This window comes from Calidris pugnax, unplaced genomic scaffold, assembly GCF_001431845.1.
Source record: "Calidris pugnax isolate Ruff unplaced genomic scaffold, ASM143184v1 scaffold15, whole genome shotgun sequence".
Lineage (NCBI taxonomy): Eukaryota > Metazoa > Chordata > Aves > Charadriiformes > Scolopacidae > Calidris > Calidris pugnax.
Window position 1 is genome coordinate 3,446,259 of NW_015090774.1, and position 18,859 is coordinate 3,465,117.

Consider the following 18,859-nt stretch of genomic DNA (forward strand, 5'->3'; position numbering starts at 1 on the left):
AGAAGACCTGTAGCTCTGTTATTCTAAGCCTCTGAATCATGAGCTTGTCAGAAAGCAGATTGACACTTTTTCTAAGGACCCTTCTATGTATCTGGGGCTGTGTATGTTCTTTCAGAGCACAAGAATGAGAGAAATTATGTACTGCATGAGGCAAAAGGCCCATCTTGGTCCTGTCTTCAGCAGTGCCCTGTAAAAGAAGCTTTGGAAAATCAGAGTATCTGGGACTTTTCTGAAGTGGTAGTTGTTCCTTTTCTAGCCTCAACTTTGATCAGTCAGCATTTGTGGACCAACATATTTTTTAATAATAATATGTCTTCCATTACTTTTTCCAGACTTTTTTTATAGCACATTAATGTTTTTAGCTTTTGCAGCACTGTTTCAATGAATATCACAATTTTATTTTGTATTTGTGTGACACATACCTGTTCTCTGTGTTGTATTCCTTTCCTTTATTTTTTTTCTCAATTTCTCAAGATCATTACATTACAAAACATTTTGTTTTTCAGTGATGGTGTTGTAAACAATTTATTTCATGGCATGCTGAGCTGGAAATGTTTAAAATTTGCACAATTATATTTGCTTTCTTTTTATCCTCCCCAGGCAGATAGAGCAATTTTAGGATAATTCTTTTTCATTTATCTCAAAGGTCTAAAATTCAGTTGTAAACAAGATGGCCAAATACATGGAAAGAACAACCTAAACAGTCGGTTACCATGCCATCTTATAGTTCCCATCTTGGTCTTCCGAAGATAATAACAAACATTATGCAGCATGACAACTTTGGTAGCATGGCTGTGTTACAGCAACACAGAAGAATATCTTGTATGCATTTTGGTTGTGGATGTTTCTCTCATAATGCTGTCCTGAAATAAATCTCTACAAAGTCCAGTGCTTAAAAGAAATTATGAAAATTACATCACCTGTAATTAATATACATAATTTATGTGTATGGAAACTACATGTGTGTTCTGTAATGGATTATGAAACACACTAATACACTATTGGTAAACGCTAATGGAGTTAACTTGGGGCGGGACGTAACAGGGGGTGATGGGGTTTACCCTAACCCCAATAACTATGATGGCTAATCAAAATTTTGTCATGTGACATAGAGAACTTTATTTAATCTTATTGTTAATTCACTGTGTCCATTGGTTTACCTGTACAAGTATTTTAGTGAATCAGAGATTAAAGCATCATAATTAATTCAGAATTGATGTATCATTTCATGGTTTTTTTTCTTGTTCATTTGTGTTTTCTGTTTTTTCTCTCTCTTACATGCTGCAGTTGCAAACATATTGTGGCGAGAGCAAGGTACTAATACAGATGGCTTTTTTCATATTTTCTGCATTACGTGAAATGCTCATCTATTGTTCCTTTTGTGTGTTTGGTTGAGGTTTTTTTTTGTTCGTACTCTACAGTTACAGTAATTACCTTTCCCTTTGCAACATTTATGGGATTTGATTTTAAGAAAAAAACATACTGAAAAATAATCCTTTAAAAGCTTGTGCCTTTGTGAACTGCTTTTCCTTTCAGGCAGAGAAGGAATTAGGCTGTTAAAAAATTTCAGTTACTCAAAGGTATTCAACAAGAAGTTCAGATTTAAAATGTAGACTTTTAACTTGTATAACTTTTGATAAAGCTTCCAACAATCAGCTTATATGCTGTTTGGGATTGATGTTCTTGTATGAATCATTCTTACTTGAAAAAATTATAATCTTAAACAGTTTAATTGAGGTACCTGATGATGCTTAATGAGACAAATAATTTTCTTCTTCTACTTAGGAAGGGTTTGTAAATATTAGGCAGGGGTTTTTTTGGATGTTTGCGGTTAGTGACCAACTGAAGGATAAATATAAATACAGACAGTATCAGGTGCTATAACATAGAAAGCATGGAAAGTATATTTTATTGACAAAGATAGGTATTAATTTTCTTATATATGAGATAATTTCACGAAGCATATTGCAGAAAAATGTCATAATCAAAGTGTTGTCATGAGCTCTCATTTCATTGCTCTAAGTAGCCTGTTCTTAATTTAAAGTTGCAATTTAGGAATTAATGTATTTCAGGAATAGGAAATGTTTCAGTTATTTCCATTGGAAGATTGGTAATACTATAAGTGGATCAGGCTTTGCTATGAATTCATGCTGCAAATGGTATTTCCTCATGTTTCTTAAAGAAGTATGTTAAATTAATTTAAAGATTCAAAAATTTGATATTTCATTTGCTTAATTATACAGTGACCTTTGGCATTTCCCAGTGTGTTTACAAATATGAACTAGTTTTATTTTTTCGTGTTCTGGTTTTGTTGCTTAGCTGGTATAAACAGTCAGTTTCCTGATTATAATGGAGCTCAGCTGCCATCCTCCTGCTCTATCTTGGCCTTGCAGAGTACAAATTACGTGTTTAGAGTTTCATACAATTCCACTGTTAACTATTAAACTGATGCACAACAAGATTCTAACACAAAGTTTTCAAACGTATGGTATTCAGACCACTTATTGGGAAGGTATCACTTCTGCTTTATCTTGAATAAAACTGAAAACCTGACTGGCACCCCCTTGATTTTTTAGAGAATTGTCTTTTCAAGGCAAGTCCTGTGTTGCTTTCAGTGGTTGGAAAGCACTTAGGAAAACTTAAATTCTGTGTCAATAAATGCCATTTAAAAATAGTAGCTTACCAGAGGGTTTATGGTAAAGAGATTCAAATTTCTCTGTGATTAGTGTGAAACTAAACAGAAAACAATTTATAGTAGAGATTGAGAATGTGAAGTGACAACATCACCTTCTGGAGCAGATTTTCACGGTCTCTCCTGTGTTTTTTGTTGGCCGATCCTCGTGTTTCCAGCAAATGTTACTGGTTGCAATGTTGGAATTCATTTACAAGAGAGTGATACCTGGAAGATGCCAATTAGCATCACCACTAACTTGTCTGGGCCATGCATACTCTGTCATTTTCTGTTGTCTAAGTACTAACAGATATGAAGGGAGGCATGGCTGATTAGTAAGACAATTAAGGTTATGGAACTAGGGACTGGCTTTGGTGCCTGCAAAGCATATTTGTATATGGGGAACATAAAAGCCTTATCACAACTGCTTGCTTGTGTAACTGTGAAAAGATAATGTGTCAGAAAGTGAGAAAGAGTTTTGAAAGTACATTAATTTGTATTATAGTAATAATACAGTATATAGACAAGCATAAATATATCCATATGTTAAACTTTATGCAAAAAAAAAACCCCAAACCACCACCATTTTTTTCAAATCAGTGTTAGCCAGTTTTAAATATTGATTCAGTCTTAGTGAAGCATTTATTTAATAAACATAAATATGTTTGCATTTATTGTTGTTGCTTCTGGGACAGTATTATAAATGTGCTGGGTTGGTTTTGGTTTGGTGGGGGGAGAGTTACAAAATTAAGTCTGTTGTCTTTAGAAGAGTAGCTCCTGTAGTTGTGAAGAAGTGGCTTGCCTGAGTGATCAGATATTTGTATAGATTAGATATTTCTACAGATATTTGTAGACATATGCTCAAATGAAGAGTTATGTGGTCACAACAGCTTGGAAGGGGGGATTATTTAATTGGATCCACAGATAAAGTTTCCTTATGTGAACTGACTTCCCTGACTCAGTATTGAAGTGGAAGGACATTTCTTATTGTGTCTCCTTCACTGATTTTGAAGAACAGTTTGGTGAACATTTTTAGGAAAACTTGGCCAGAAGTGAGAAATGATTCCACAAGATTTCTCAAAGATAATTGAATTTGCATGTTCTGGGCATGGTCTGACAACCTTATGCATATTACTACTTTTTAAATGACTGTATTACCTATATGATTCCTTATAGGGACTGGAAACTTTCATGTGTGTGTGTATATATACATACAACTATGCAGAAACACACGGTACTGCCCACCCCCACTCACCAATGCTCTCATTATTTTATTTGATATTAAGATGTTTTCTCTCCCTATTAACATATTTTTTCCTTCAGAATTCAGGATAAGCAGAATTTCAGACTCATTTTTCCTGAGTTTTATTCCCTGTGTTCTTGTACCAAATATTGTAATGTCAAGTGGCAGCTTAGGCCCTGTACCCAGGATACACGTATATTTTTATTAGTGTAGCCCACAGTTTAGCTGTGTTGGTTATGATGGTAATTTTATGACTACTGTGATTTTCTTCATAGAATTTTACAAATATGAACTAATCATCCATCATAACATCCACATAGCAAACCAACAACTGTTTTCTTGATTGGCACAGTTTAAACTATGGAGAATGTGGTTTTTTTTTGTGTGTGTTCATGAGCATAACCACAGATATTATGAGAATTCATGCTACAGTTCTGTTTCCCACCTTCTCCACAGAACATTATATTACACCTCTCATTCAGCAACATTGTGATAGAACGTTTAGTGGTCCTTCAAACTTGGAATGAACATCTGCCCAAGTCTGGCTTTCCAATAACATACAACAGAGAATATCTCCTTTTCTGACTGAAATAAATGTCAAATAAGGGTTTATAACAAATATTCAGAACTTCTCTTTCAGTGTTACACTGAAATTACTTTAACTTTACTATTCTTCAGAAGAAGAAAAATTAGAATACATGGAGAATTTATATTAATTTGATTTCAGTGTTCATTTAGTTTCAATGGAGATGATTTCACAAGATCACTTCTGTTACTTTAGATGTCAAATTATATATTTCAAAATCTGTATTCATGAAGACACTGTCTTGCCAATGGAGAAAACTATGTGAAATTCTGAATAACATTTTTGTTTTAGTTTTACAACAAAAGATCCCATAGGATTAGCTGTATTAGTACTATATGCATTAACAAATTGATCTCATACCAAAAATGTGATGAGCTTTAGTTCAAGACAAGGATTTTCTTTTTTTGTCATTACTTAGTTTTTATACATTTCAATATGTTTTTGTTCCTAAGGTCTGGGCATTGGGAACATGTTTTATGTTTTTTATGAAGACGGCATCAAAGTAATACAACCAGTGGAATGTGAATTTCAGAGACATATTAAGCCTAGTGAAAAACTCCTCGGTTTTCAGGCAAGTTATTATTTTAAATTTGTTTATAGCATTTTTGCAATTATAGTTTTCTTTAAATAAGAATTTATTATTGCTAGTTTAGTGTTTTCTGCTTGATAAATTCAGACATGTCTTCTCAATTAGTAAGTAGCTAACAGTGGTGGACTAAAAATTTCCTGTATTTTCCTTGATCAAACTTTCAATCTCTGTCTTAGATGGAATATTTCCCATATACTTTTCAAATCCTATATTTTCTTTGCTGTTTTTCCTTTTCCTAGTCCTTTCCTAGTCCTTTCCGTTAACAGCTCCCTACTTTTCATTTCTGGTTTGTTTGGTTGTTGTTGTTGTTGTTATTTTTTCTCCCATCCCTCCCCAGTTAAGTGCATCTCTATGAATCAGGGATTGATAGTCTCTCTATTAAATATAAGATATAAAGTTATTATTTTTAATGTCGTCTTTTTTCTCTGCTGGATGTTTGTCTATATTAAACTGTCAGCTATCATGAGATAAATCCTTATCATGATAAGCACTCTTGGAGCTCCACTGAAGTTAGTAGAGATAATTGATGCTTTGATTCCAACTTACAATTCCTATAAGTAGTTTCAATAATTTTATTGTCAACAGATTTATAGCTGATTTCAACCAAATTCTGTGCATTTATGGAGTAGTTTCCCTGTGTAGCATACATAAAAACAGTAGTGTATTCTCCACTTCCATTTATTCTTTTGTTGTTTTTCCTTTACTGCTGATCAAATTGCTAGCTGACATGATGCATGTTCTCACAGGAACTCTTGGTACTAGTCACTACATTAAGACTTGTTCCATGTGATCTATTGTCTTTCAAAAAATAATAACTTCTTCTCATTATTTGAATTTGAATGAGTGACCTTGAAATATGTAATATCCCATAAGCTGTACACTTTGGGTTTTTTCCCTAGTACCTAAAACACACTGAAGTAACAGCAGAACTCTCTCAATGGGATTTGCCTCTTCAGTTATCATTATTGATGTCAAAGGCTGCTGTACTCAGCAGCAAGATTTATTTTAGTGTGAATAATTATGCTTTGAACAGCTAATCATACTTTGATTTGTGCTGCTTAAGTGAAATTAGGTTGACACAGCCAAAAATAAGCCAAAAAGCTTTTTTATGGCTGTTTAATTCAAAGGCTGATTATTTAAGAAGTCTGTTAAAATGTTATTGGTCTAAAGTGCAACCTAGATTTTAAGTGTATTTTTATTAAAATGTGGTAATAATCAGGATGAATTAGTCAAATGTTTCCTTTTTGTAGCTTTCAAATCCCTAGTAACATAATAATTATATCCTTCACCAAAAAAAAAAGGAAAGAAAAAAAAAAAGGCTTGTCCTTATTTGGTTATTTTTGACTTGTGAGTAGGTGTGGTAAACATATATAGAGCAATGCATGTCATTTTCCCCATTACATTCAACAATACTTCTACTTATTCCCCTGAGCACTGAAGACATCTTCCCTCACACATGGTGGTTAATAAATCTTTATTCCTGCAAGAAAAATCAGAAATATCCTTATGTTTTTCTACTTATAGTGACCTCATTGTTCACTCTGCTTTCCAAAAAAAAGAAAAAATTGAGAAATGGATTTCAGTAAAAAATTTTGAAATTTTGAAAAAAACCCTTAAGTTTACTTTCTTCCTAGAAGAAGGATTAAAGCCAAGTTGAAAATAATTCCCTGGATATGCTACTGATACTATGATAACAGCAGTATATTCTTGAAAAAAACTCATTGACTATGAAGCTTTAGACAGCTGTTTCTTCCTTTGAAGAATATCATATCTTCCCCAAGCTTCTTTGGAAAATCTGTTTCCTCCAAATAAGAATAATAAAATAACCCAGTTCTGTCCCAGGATCAGATTTTTGCCAAGTTCAGCATGTGATTGTTTAGTGGTAAGAGTTCATGTCATAAATTGCTCATTAATAATTCCCTTTGACTCTATCATATAACTATTAATTAGAGATGTTGCATATATATGCAATATTCACTGCATGTTTTGAGGTGGCTTTACATACCCTTTCACATCTATGACAGCTATTGCTGATAAAATCTCCAACACTTACCTCTTAACGTATACCTAAAGGAAATGCATGCTTGCTTAAACCTCTCCCATTTCTTTACACGTTTCTTAATTAGCTGTTCAAATGATAAGTAAAGCCCCAGTAGACCTGTTTCATTGCCAAACATTTCCTGAAGTGTAGGAACATTTCTAAATTCTGCAGCACAGTTTAGGTACTGGAAGTGTTAGGGAAAATGTCTGGATATTTCATGCGATACTGCAGCATTCCTCCCCAGGTTTCCTGTTTGTCTGTCAAAAAATAAATTACGTTTAACTGAGCTCCTGTAAAAGAATGAACTCAGATGTTTATACATGGAATTGCATTGTATTGTGAACCAATGTTGCAGTAGTTACACACGTACATATTTAAGTATGCTAATTTTGCTAAAGGTGAATACAGTTTCTCAATAACTATGTACTTGAGAATCCTTATCTAAATATTTAATTGCCTCTTATGCAACTGAGTGTCAATACAGCGAAGCACTTTAGTGTGTATCTAACATGGGAAGCAATTAGACTTTCATTGTGTTTAAAGTGAAGCAAAAGGTTTAGTGCTTTACTGGATCATCATGATTCACAGAAAATTATAAAGAGTTTCTCCTTTCCTTCCCAGAATCTCCTAAATTACCTGAATCTTATAAATTCATATCAAGTGAAAGTAGACTATATTACACTCAAAATGACAATTCTAGATGCTTAGGGACAGAAATAAAGTTATTTCTGTTTTCTGATGCAGGCTATTATTTATTGTACGAGGTTTGACAGTTGTTTGTTAAACCTGATGTCAAATAGATTCTTAACCATCGTCCAAGTGGAGTCTTTCAGCTGTTAAATGTCTCATCACTCTGAAGTGTTTCTGACATTTTCCTCACTAACATGCAACCTGTATTTATCTTCTGCAAATTAATATTATCCAAAATCTTTAAATTCTAATTCTTATGCAAAAGTGTTCTTATTTTCCCTTCCCAATGAGTCCCAATTGGAACAGTTATTCCAGGAGGCTGGAGGTGGGAAATAAGCAATAGAAACATATGCCTTTTTTGAGACCAATGGAAAAATCCTTTTCATTTCAGCACAATCCTGATTTTCTCTTTATTACAAGAACTAGCTCACAATGGCCATATTCAGTTAACTAGGTCATCTCACACTTGAAGTTGAATATATGTTGGAAGTGGGAGCAAAATAATTAATTTTGAAATTGTTGATGTGACTACATGGCAGAGCAAAGTTTCCACAGGAAATTAACTTGAAAAACACTTGTTAGTCCACAGAAATTGCTTTGGTTTACGTTCTTACAGCACAGTAAGTGTAGTAAATGTGAGATTGTTAACCTTTGTCTAAAACAATATGAAAAAGGTCCGCAGTCAGATTTTTACTATGGAGTGTCAAGTGAACAGTAACTTCATATAGAATAGATAATACATAAATTCATGTCTTAATACATGCACCGTTGTAACCTGTTGATGTCACCTTACTCTTAGGCAGTAATAGCATAGGTAGGCGTTTCATTATACTGCTTAAAGAGCTTGACTCAAATCTTGTTAAAACACTGAGGACCCTTGCATTAAGTCTAAGTTTATAAATGTAGAATTTGCCCATATAAATCTACAAGTACATGTTTTCTCTTGAGAATTTTTTGCCCCAGACTACCTTGAAAAACTTTCTCTACGGATTTAGTTTCCTCCATCTGCTGACTTGTTACAGGGCAAGTCACTTCTTGATTGAAAGGTCTGGGGAAAAAAATAACAATGAAATATATCAATGTGTTTATCAGATGTTAGCTTTTTTCAGAGAGAATAAATTAGGAAAAAGTAAATTGCTCACATTTTAATTAAAACAAAATGGTGGGTTTATATTTATATTTTAAGGAGAAATTATTTTAACCAATTACCCAACCACTGGGGAAATTAATAGAGAGCCTCAGAATTACTGCCAGTAGTGTAAAAGCAATCCAAACTGTCTAATCAGATAAATGTTAAATTTTCAAAAGCAAGATTTCATTCAATTGATTGAAGCTATTTCTGGGGCATCTAGATAAATGTGACTAGAGAAACAACTGCGTAAACCGATTCATGCTGGGAAAAAAACCTCTATTTTGAATATGAGAATTTTGGTGCATAATTTTCACTGTTACTTTGGAGAAACACTTTTTTTGCTTTTATTTTAATTTTGCAGTTTTTGGGGCAAAGTGAGAGTTGGCATTGAATAATAAAAATTTATGACAACATAAACAATATTCTAGAACCAGTAAACTGCATTTATATTTGTAGATTTGTTTTTTACTTAATATTTTTTACTGTGAATGTGAGAAAGTGTTGTGCTTTCTACTTGCTGTATTTTAAGTGGAAAAAGAGGAACAAGTTTTGTGAATTATATAAATAATAAGAATCATGCTCTGTAGTTTCTAATTTAAATATATATGTGTATACACCTATATGCATATATAAACCCCCTATATTTATATTGCTTTTAAATTGAAACTATATTTAGAAATACATGACAGTCAGTATTTTAGACTGAGATTCAGGAAGAGGTTTAGGAGGTGGCTTAACTCTAGATATAGTTAAAAGTGCTTACCTTACAGTATTTTCCTGTTCTGCTATACTTCCCACAATAGGAGGTATGATTAGTGTAATCATTTACACTAAACTGTATGATGCCACGTGAGAGAAACCTAGATTCCTTCAGCAACAGTTGATGTTCTTTTTGAATAATATATTGTATGTGTCCTTGTAGAATTCATGGCACCAAAGACTGGTGTGAGTCGCTGAGAGACATGACTGGAAAGAGTGACACAGGATAGAGTTGTTATAAATGTTTGCAGATGCATTTTTTGAAGAAGGTGTTCTCTGAGGAAGAAAGAGGACTGTGTAGAACAGTCTAAAAGTAGTTACCTATTTAGATAAAACATGGAACTAAGAAAAGGCATACTTAGAATAAATATAAAAAAATAATTTGAGATCAGTGAAACACCCTCCAATTGAAGTGACAATTGCACAGAAAGCAAATGACAATTAATCACTGATCTGATGATTTCACATCATATTAAAGACGCACTTGTTTATGTTGACACTTCATTTCATCCAATGAAAAGCTTTTAGCCACATTTAAGAATGAAAGACCCATTTGTCACCATGCTTGCCATTCTTTAAAAAAATGTTTTTAAACAAGTTCACCCTTCGAAGTGCATGGCTTTTTAGCAATGCAAAATAAATTTTAATCTTTTTACTTATTTCTAAGTTCTGTTGAAGTTCCTGATTATGTGCTATCCTGTGGTACCTGAGTTCAGTAAATTTTTTTTTATGAACGTGATTTCTGAAGGACCTTCCCTTTGTTAAGACTTGAGACTCATGTAGGAACAAGCAGTGGCTGTTTGATCTCCTGCAAAGAAAATCCCTCTGTTAGAGTTGGAAATTGATTTCTTTCTAATTTTGACATATAAAGATTGAGTGCATTTTCTCAAATATAGAGGCACAGCAAGCAAAGAGTGTTGATGCTACAGAAAAGTCAGTGTTGAAATGCATCTTCTTGAAAAGCATTGTTTAGTGCCAGATATGTTGTTCTGTCAAATGATTTTTCGCCTTTTAAAAGGAGACTGATGTGTAGAAACAGAATTCTTATTTAAAATCTCATCAACTCTTGCTGTTCATTCTATGCTGAAGTCATCATCTGCTGATATATCATAATTATTTTCACAGCAACTGGTTATGATGTATCAGAAAGAGCACTTTAAATTAGGAATAAGCATCAGATTAAGTGCTATAAAGAAATAATACTTATGATTTGGTGAAATTGCCCCCTGTCATGAAAAGAAGAAAAATTAAGAGGGAAAAGAAGTATAGGTCAGGAAAACAAAAATAGCTTGACACACGCTGTACCTCTCCAAGCAGAATATTTTTCAGGTCCTTGTTTTTGCATACATTTGTCTATTATAGGAAAAAACCCATGGTATTTCATAAAGGGAATTTCCAAACATATTTGACCAAGTGACTTTTAATAAAAGCAAGCTTTCACTTAAATAGTTACATATTAAATAGTTACAAATAGATATAAATAAATATATATAATGAGTGGGAATATATTTATATAAAAATATGAATAGTGAAGTACAGATAGCTATTTTGAGAGTGCATAGTTATAAATATAAGTATTAAGAAATACTAATTAACTGAAATCAACAGGAATTTTTCTTTTATTCCAAATTCTTCCTTTTGATAGGGATGGCAGGGCAGAGGGGGAAGGAATGATAGCAAGAAGTCATTTGATTTGTGTTGGGTTTAAAACTAGTGAGAGGCCATGAGAATGTTTTATGGCAGAAGGAGGCAAACTTCTGACCTTTGAAGCATCATCATGACCAAAACCGCAGATCCCTCTAAGTGCTGCTGCTTTCCCCTATACCATGTGACAACTTGCATCACACCTCCTCCTCTTGCACTCTGTCTATACATTAGCGTCTTCTCAATTTAGTATTTGCCTGCCATACTGCTGTGTTCTCAGACGAAAGTCATATCTGTAACTGTTTTCCTTTTCAAGATACCATAATGGTGCAGATAGGGGAGCTTCTAGCTGCTGCACAGGAACTAGACATTGTGTATCTAATTTGTCTGTCTTTTTTTTTTTAAGGTCTCCTGGCTCTAGCTCACTTTATTTCTGCACATATTATTGTTTCCAATGGGTTTCTTTCACTGGACAATAGCGCTAACTGCCTGAATGTCTAGAAATCATCCAAAAAAGCTGATGTATGGTTTACACTAAAGTACTTGCGAGTTGTGTGGTGCTTACAGCATGCAGTTTGAATAACTGTGTCTATGCCCTAACGTTAGCTGTCGCTTTTCCTTCCCTACATTTTCTGAGATTTTATTTTAGTTAAAAAATAAAGAGTATAATTTGTCTTTGTATTGCATCGTTAACTGTTTTGATTCTTACAATTTCTCTGTTTCTATTGAACTACAGGATGAAGTTTGTCCCAAAGCTGATGCAGATCCAGTTCAGCAATGTGTATGGGCAACTGCTGTTAATGTAAAAGACAAGTTCATTTACGTATCTCAGCCCACACTTGACAGAGTTCTTATTGTTGACGTACAGTCTCAGAAAGTTGTACAGGTATTTATGTCTCATTTTTAAGTTAATATCTAGTTTGGTCACAAAAATTTAAGGTTTTCCTTCATATTTTGAAAAAAATACAATTAGCTTGGGAGTAAACAGAGTATGTAGAAAAAAACTCAAATGCTTTTGATATTTAGCAGCAGTTTATATTTAATGACTATTCTTGTCAATAAGCAACTGGAAGGGAAAGAATTAACATAAAAATACCTTTTATAAATATTGGTCAAAGAGTTGAGGAAACGAGTTATTTGAGAAGTTTCAAGCTTGAGGTACTTTTCACTTGAATATGAAGATTCATTAAAATAGAGTGTTGTCACAGGAATGTGTCTACCAGTTTTGACAGGAAAGGCCAGAGAGTTAGGTATGGCCATGGAAGGTGGAGGACTGTTACTTAGTAAGCTTTTAGACAGAGAAGCGACTGGAATTGTGGAAAAAACACCCCCACCCATAGCCAAGATTGGAGACTATGAATTTGAACTTCTTCTCTATTCCTTTCTACTGTGTAGGTAGTACTATCAGTTTCTCAGTCTTTGGGAGGCTGGAGATACTCCGTTTAGTCAAAATAATTCATTGAGTAAAAGAAAGAAATCTATGCTATGCTACAGGGATTAACGAACTCATAGTTTGTGGAGGACCAAGATACAAGGCAATGCTAAAATGAATTAGTTTATTGAAGCAGTACAATTCCCTCAGAAAAGCCTGAGAGAGTCACAATATACTCCAATCGGTCAAGAGTATTACTGGGATGGACCACTGAAGTCAAATACTGTAACCGCTCTACTCTACTTATCTCTCTTTCTCTTTTTTTTTTTTCCTTCATGTATCTGGTCATGTATGTATCTGTATCCTTATGTATCTGTATCAATGATATTGTACTATGAGGTTAAATAAGGGATTTACATGAGGACAGATTATAGTCACGTTAAAGATGTGAAAATGTATTTAGAAAATAATAGCCATAAACTCATTAAATTCAAAAAATCTATTTTCTGAATATGAAGAGAATATTTAAAGTTTGTGTTAACAAGGTATTTGGAAAAGGGAAAATCATGATATTTTTTTGCTATTTGGTTTCTGAAATCTTTAATATATAGATTATATATTGTATATTGGGCTCCAGGGAGACCTTATTACTTCCTTTCAGAACCTAAATGGGTCTTATTAGAAACGCAGGGACAGATTTTTAATATGTCCTGTAGCAACAGGACAAGGGGTAATGGTTTTAAACTAAAAGAGAGTAGACTTAGACTAGATCTGAGGAAGAAATTTGTTATGATTAGGGTGGTGAAATACTGAATCAGGTTGCCCTGTTGTACATGCTGCATCCCTGGAAACATTCAAGGTCAGGCTGGATCAGGCTTTGAACAACCTGATTAAAGGTGTTAAAGATGTCCCTGCTCATTGCAGGGGGGTTTGGACTAGATGACCTTTAAAGGTCCCTTCCAACCCAAAGTCTATGATTCTGTGATATTAGTATGCATGTATTATGTATATTAATGTATAACTTAAAAATGCATAGCAAAGTTGCAATTTTCAAATCACATTAACTTGACAAATAATTTCAATAACTTTGCATTCTTTAAGCGTCTTCATTTTCTGCCTTCTATATTCTATATCAGCTGGATCAGTAGACATAGCTTCCTCAAAACCTCACCTATCCAAATGGTGACAGAGACTGCTAGAATGTTTTATTCACAAAATTAATAATAAAAAGTTATATTTTTTTTTTTTTTTTGTTAAATAGATTTTTTTGCATAGCCAAGTAGAGGGGAACTGAGTGGATAACATATTTTTGTTTTCTGAAAATGGCCTTTTTTGAACAATTCAATACCTTTCTTCATGAAGAGAGACTAAAAATACATAGTCTTACCACAATCCACAGATCTGAAGAACAGGAATCTCTGGCAATGGTTTCCCTGGTCTCTGGCTAACCTTCATGAGTCATCTTGTGTTCCTATAGATGATGGATGAAGTAACAATGTAATTGCATTTGTTAGCATTTAGACTTCAGTGGCAAGAGCATATTTTGCCTTTTGAGCTTACTGAAAAATATTAGCTAAGTTGGAGGTTCTTTTAAACTTGGGTTTTATGGAATAGTTTGATTTTTCTAATTTACCTTCAGTTACATTATTTACTATTTTTACTAAGCACTTTACCATTAACTGTATGTTTAGAGAGACTTACCACAATGATTTATGTTAATTAGAAAGTAAAATTCAATAAAATAGCCACTGATTAAAAGCAAACCCCTCTTCCAGAAAAAATGTAAAGCAATTCTGCAGGTTTTGGATGGTGTAAATAGGTTGCTATTGTATCAAATAAGTATTCAAGTTTCTTCAATGACATACAGGATGCCGAGGTGTTACACAGAGCTTGGTGCGCTAAGTCATGTACTTAGGGAAGTGTAGGATGAAATTTATCCCATCTTTGGTAACCTTTTGCAGGAATGAAATTTTGTTTTGATGGTTCTACAATATTTAGAGATTAATGACATATTATCTTTGCATTTCATGATATTTAATACAGACATTTGGTAAGACAAGATGACTAAGGCATAACAGATGAACCGGATAAGTAAATTAAACCAAATGTGTTACTGTCACTTTTAGACACCTGAGCAGAATTTCTGCTATTTATTACTGACCTGAATATTATATATATTATTAATTATATATATTATATATAATAAGGATACACTTAGCCAAATAAGTGCGAAAAGTACTATGGCACTTGTGTGTCCAGCTTAAGCATGCTGTTATTCAAAATAGGCTTTTTAAAAAGTAAAAAAAAACAAGTAAAAGTAGTTGCAAACAAAACAAATAAATCATGAACCCACAAAACCTATACAATATTTTACACTTAGTATAAAACTATAAAAGATAAAACCACTGCTGATTCAAAGATGGCTTTTAGAGTTGAAGGCTAATTTGGAATTTAGTGACAAGTCAAGAGATACCTTCTTCAGCATTTCTTATAACAAGCATGGCCCTGTCTTCATTACCTTTTAACAATAAGCATTTATTTTTTGTTTTGGGTTTTGCAAGCAACAAGAATTTTTCTAACCATTAAATGTTGCTCTACTCGTATCATATGCATGTACACAAACACTCATACAAACAAGCAAGGAAGGGAGTTTAATTTCTGTCAGATCAGTCTATTTTCATTTCTTACAATACTGCCTAGCACAGAAAAAAAGTCAAAATGTAGTTGATATTTGGAAAATAGATACTAAGCTGTTCATAAATGAAAGCATTTTTCTTACTAGACTTCCTTTTCTCTGTCATATTAATACAGAGAATATTATTTACATTTTGGCTGTTTCTAGTCTGTATCTTAAAGAAGAAACCACCTAACTCTGTAAAACCAAGTTCTCAAAAAGGCGTACTCCGGTAGAAACAAATGTGAAGAAAAACTTCATGTTTTGTCAGTGAGCAGCACTTTAATAAAAATTCTGTCAAGGTGCAAAAAATTCCTAAAGACTACTAAAAACATTTTTGAAGGGGTTATAAGTTGTGTAATACACTATTTTCTGAGTAAAAATGTTGATTTGGTTTTGCTTATTATGGTCTTTTCCCTGCAATGAGCTGTGGTTATACTTATTCCTTTCTAGTATGAAAGTTAAGGTAAAAGATGTGTGTACAGGTGCACATATGTAACAACTAGATTTTAAGATTATTTATTTCTATGGCAAATATATTTAGGAAAATAAGTACTTTAGGAAGATTCTAGAGCAGAGTAAATTGAAATGTATTGGAAACATGGATGGTGTATCTTTAGAGAGGTACATGTAGACTTTTTGATTTAGCCAGGTAATTCTCATTATAAAGTTAAGAAAAGTATTTGCTTTCATTTCTAAATTCTTGAAAGCAAGCCCTGTCACCTGCAATTACCTAGTATTGTTTAGCAGCACAGCATTAACCCAGGCAACTTAGAGGCATGCTGAAGTAAACAGGGTTCTTCATCATGGTTCAGTTCACACCGTGCTGCTGGCGGGTCAGCCTGGCTACCTAGAAACAGCTGTGAAATCCTGCTTCCAAGATGCTCAGCTCCTTTCTGCTGCTGGCTCCTCTCTTGGGAGCTGCGTTACCTGTGCTTGACTCCACAGGCAAGTCCTTCTCCTTGCCCTGGCAGTGCCACAGCCCAGGCCCTGAACACTCCGGGCACTCATTCAGCAGGATACCTGTGGGTCAGACCTTTTGTCTGGGGAAGCCAAAAGGAAATTTGACACACCTGAGCAATTTAGCTATACAACAGCCCAAGTATTCTTTCACAGAACTTGTCTTCTAGCCCGCAGCAGAAAAGTGTTATCAGACACGAATGACCTTTTTCAAGAGTTATCTTTCTGATTTTAAATGAGCCGGTGAGCAACTTGGCTTCATTTTCCATTTTCAAAGGGAAAAACAAATTCTGCTTAGATGAAGCTGTGGCTTGCGATACCTCAGGAGTACAGTTAAGTATCATCATCAGTCTCAGCCAGCTATTAGTGCATTATCTTGAGGATCTGCATCATTAGTTTAAATTAGGTTCACTTAATTAGCCAGCTGGCACTCTCCTTGACAAACTGATAAACAAACTGTGCTTTACAGTTCCGTAATGGTGAGACTAAAAAAGGAATCTCCACTTATTTTTTCTGCTTTAATGATGAAAAAAGAAAAGTAATCCTTCCGGTTGTTTACCTTGTGCAGAATGTCTCTTAATCAAATACCTTGTCCTCCAATTTCATACCTCTGAAGTTTTCAGTTCTTCTTGTAACAAAGGAAGTGTAGAGCTCAACTAAAAGGTTTATGGTCTCAAGAGACAGTGCTCAAGTTTGTAGGGAAAACACTTTGGTTCTGATCACAAGTCTACCAAAAGTAGCAACTCTAATTGGAACAGTTAACATAAACATATGAAAACAATCTTTTCAGCTTCAACAGAATGTATCCATCCTAGCAGAGATAGGAAGCTGTGGGTGTAGCAACATTGTGTTGGTTTTATGCAGGACTGTGTAGTAAGACTGTGCATTGATTTCAGTACATGGTTTGAGAATACTCTTCCCTTTTTAGCCATTTTCCAATAATTGGTGCAGTTTTAAATTTATATTTATAAAGTGAGAGTGATGGTAGGGAAAGAAGATAGGTACTTTTTTACTTCATTTAAAACATTTGTTTTCATTTTCTGAATAGCTTCAGTATAATGTAACTTTGATGTCAAATGTTAGAGAACATAATAAATAAAAAATACTTCTTCAGCAATTCAGTAGCTTTGAATTAATTAGAGGGCTGTTTTAACAATTGACAACGTACTTTTTAAATACAATCTGAAAATATCAAAAAATACATGTCCAGTCATTAATTTAATTCAAGCGTATACATTGTTTCTCTTTTGAAAATGTCATGCAAAATAAGGATTTCTATTTTTATTATGGTACAGGCAGTAAGTACAGATCCTGTTCCAGTGAAACTACACTATGATAAATCACATGATCAAGTCTGGGTGCTGAGCTGGGGAAACATGGAAAAGAATTCACCAACTTTGCAGGTGAGCTGATCAGAATGATTATATGCAAAGAAATGTAGACACTTTGTGTAATTGCAATATTTTGTATATTTCCCATTAAGCATTATTATCATGACGCCAGGAGGGACATTGAAATGACTTCAGGTAACCAGAAATCAATTCAAACAACTAACTTTACTGAAAAAGTTAGAGATTATTTTCAGCGCCCTTACTCAGATGTGACAGTGCTGGATTGTTAAAAGGATAAGGAGTACAGCTGAAAGCAGCAGCATGTTTTGTAATGGCCAGTCTTTTGAGAGCAAATTGCTGCTCTTTATGGTGTTTTTTTTTTCCTAATTAGAGGATAAACTGGATCTTAGGTCTATTCCTATTTTAATTAAAATCATATTGATGCTCTGGAGCTGACAAGGTCCATTTTTACTCTAGTGATTTTTTTCAGATGTAAAATAATAAAAATCTTTACTTTTCCCATGCCTCTGAGCGGTAGCAAGCCTAGGGACAGTCACTAAAGAAATGTTTCAAGAAGCTGTACTTGCATTCCTACTTTTTCATTACTTTCTGTTCATTATTTAAAATAATCCCCTGAGAATATGGTGATTATCTTTATGCCATAATTCTAAAATTACTTTGAATTTCAACTTATTTTTCTTTTCTTTATAAATTAATGAAATCCTTATGTATTTAAAAAAATAAAGATAAAGAATAAAAGAATTTCAAACACAGGGCTCAAGCAGAAAAACAAGTAACATTTGAAAACACCTTTTTAGCACCTACAGACTTTTAGTAACTATGAGTATGCAAAGGAATTTGTGGGAGTGTAGATGTCACTTCTCTCCAGAAAATGAATTATAATTTAGTCAGTCTTTTGATGTTTGAAAGCAACCAATCATCTTCACTTACAGTATAGGTAATCAATTTTTTTTTTGTTTTTTTATCTGCTGTTAAGTGCATGTATGTGACTAGCATGGGGGATATTATATGGAATTGTCTTTTATTCGCCCATAAGCATTTACCTCAGAGAAGGTCTAAGATCTGGGGACTCGAGGAAAATTGGTTTGTAAAAATTTAAGGAATGTGTAAAGTCAAATCAAATTGCTCTTCTGAAATGCCTATGTG

The 18,859-nt window shown here is 33.7% G+C and overlaps 1 protein-coding gene across 2 annotated transcripts in view; it reads left to right on the top strand.

The window, feature by feature from the left end:
* The window catches only part of FSTL5 (follistatin-like 5), a 302,213-nt gene that overhangs the window by 252,779 nt on the left and 30,575 nt on the right, over positions 1-18,859 (top strand). The window contains exons 11-14 of one of the 2 annotated variants that reach the window (XM_014945551.1): positions 1,288-1,314; positions 4,953-5,071; positions 12,092-12,241; positions 17,657-17,764. In XM_014945551.1, the coding sequence (XP_014801037.1) occupies positions 1,288-1,314; positions 4,953-5,071; positions 12,092-12,241; positions 17,657-17,764 (404 nt within the window). The remainder of the gene's footprint in view (positions 1-1,287; positions 1,315-4,952; positions 5,072-12,091; positions 12,242-17,656; positions 17,765-18,859) is intronic. The other variant, XM_014945541.1, reaches the window with a different exon arrangement.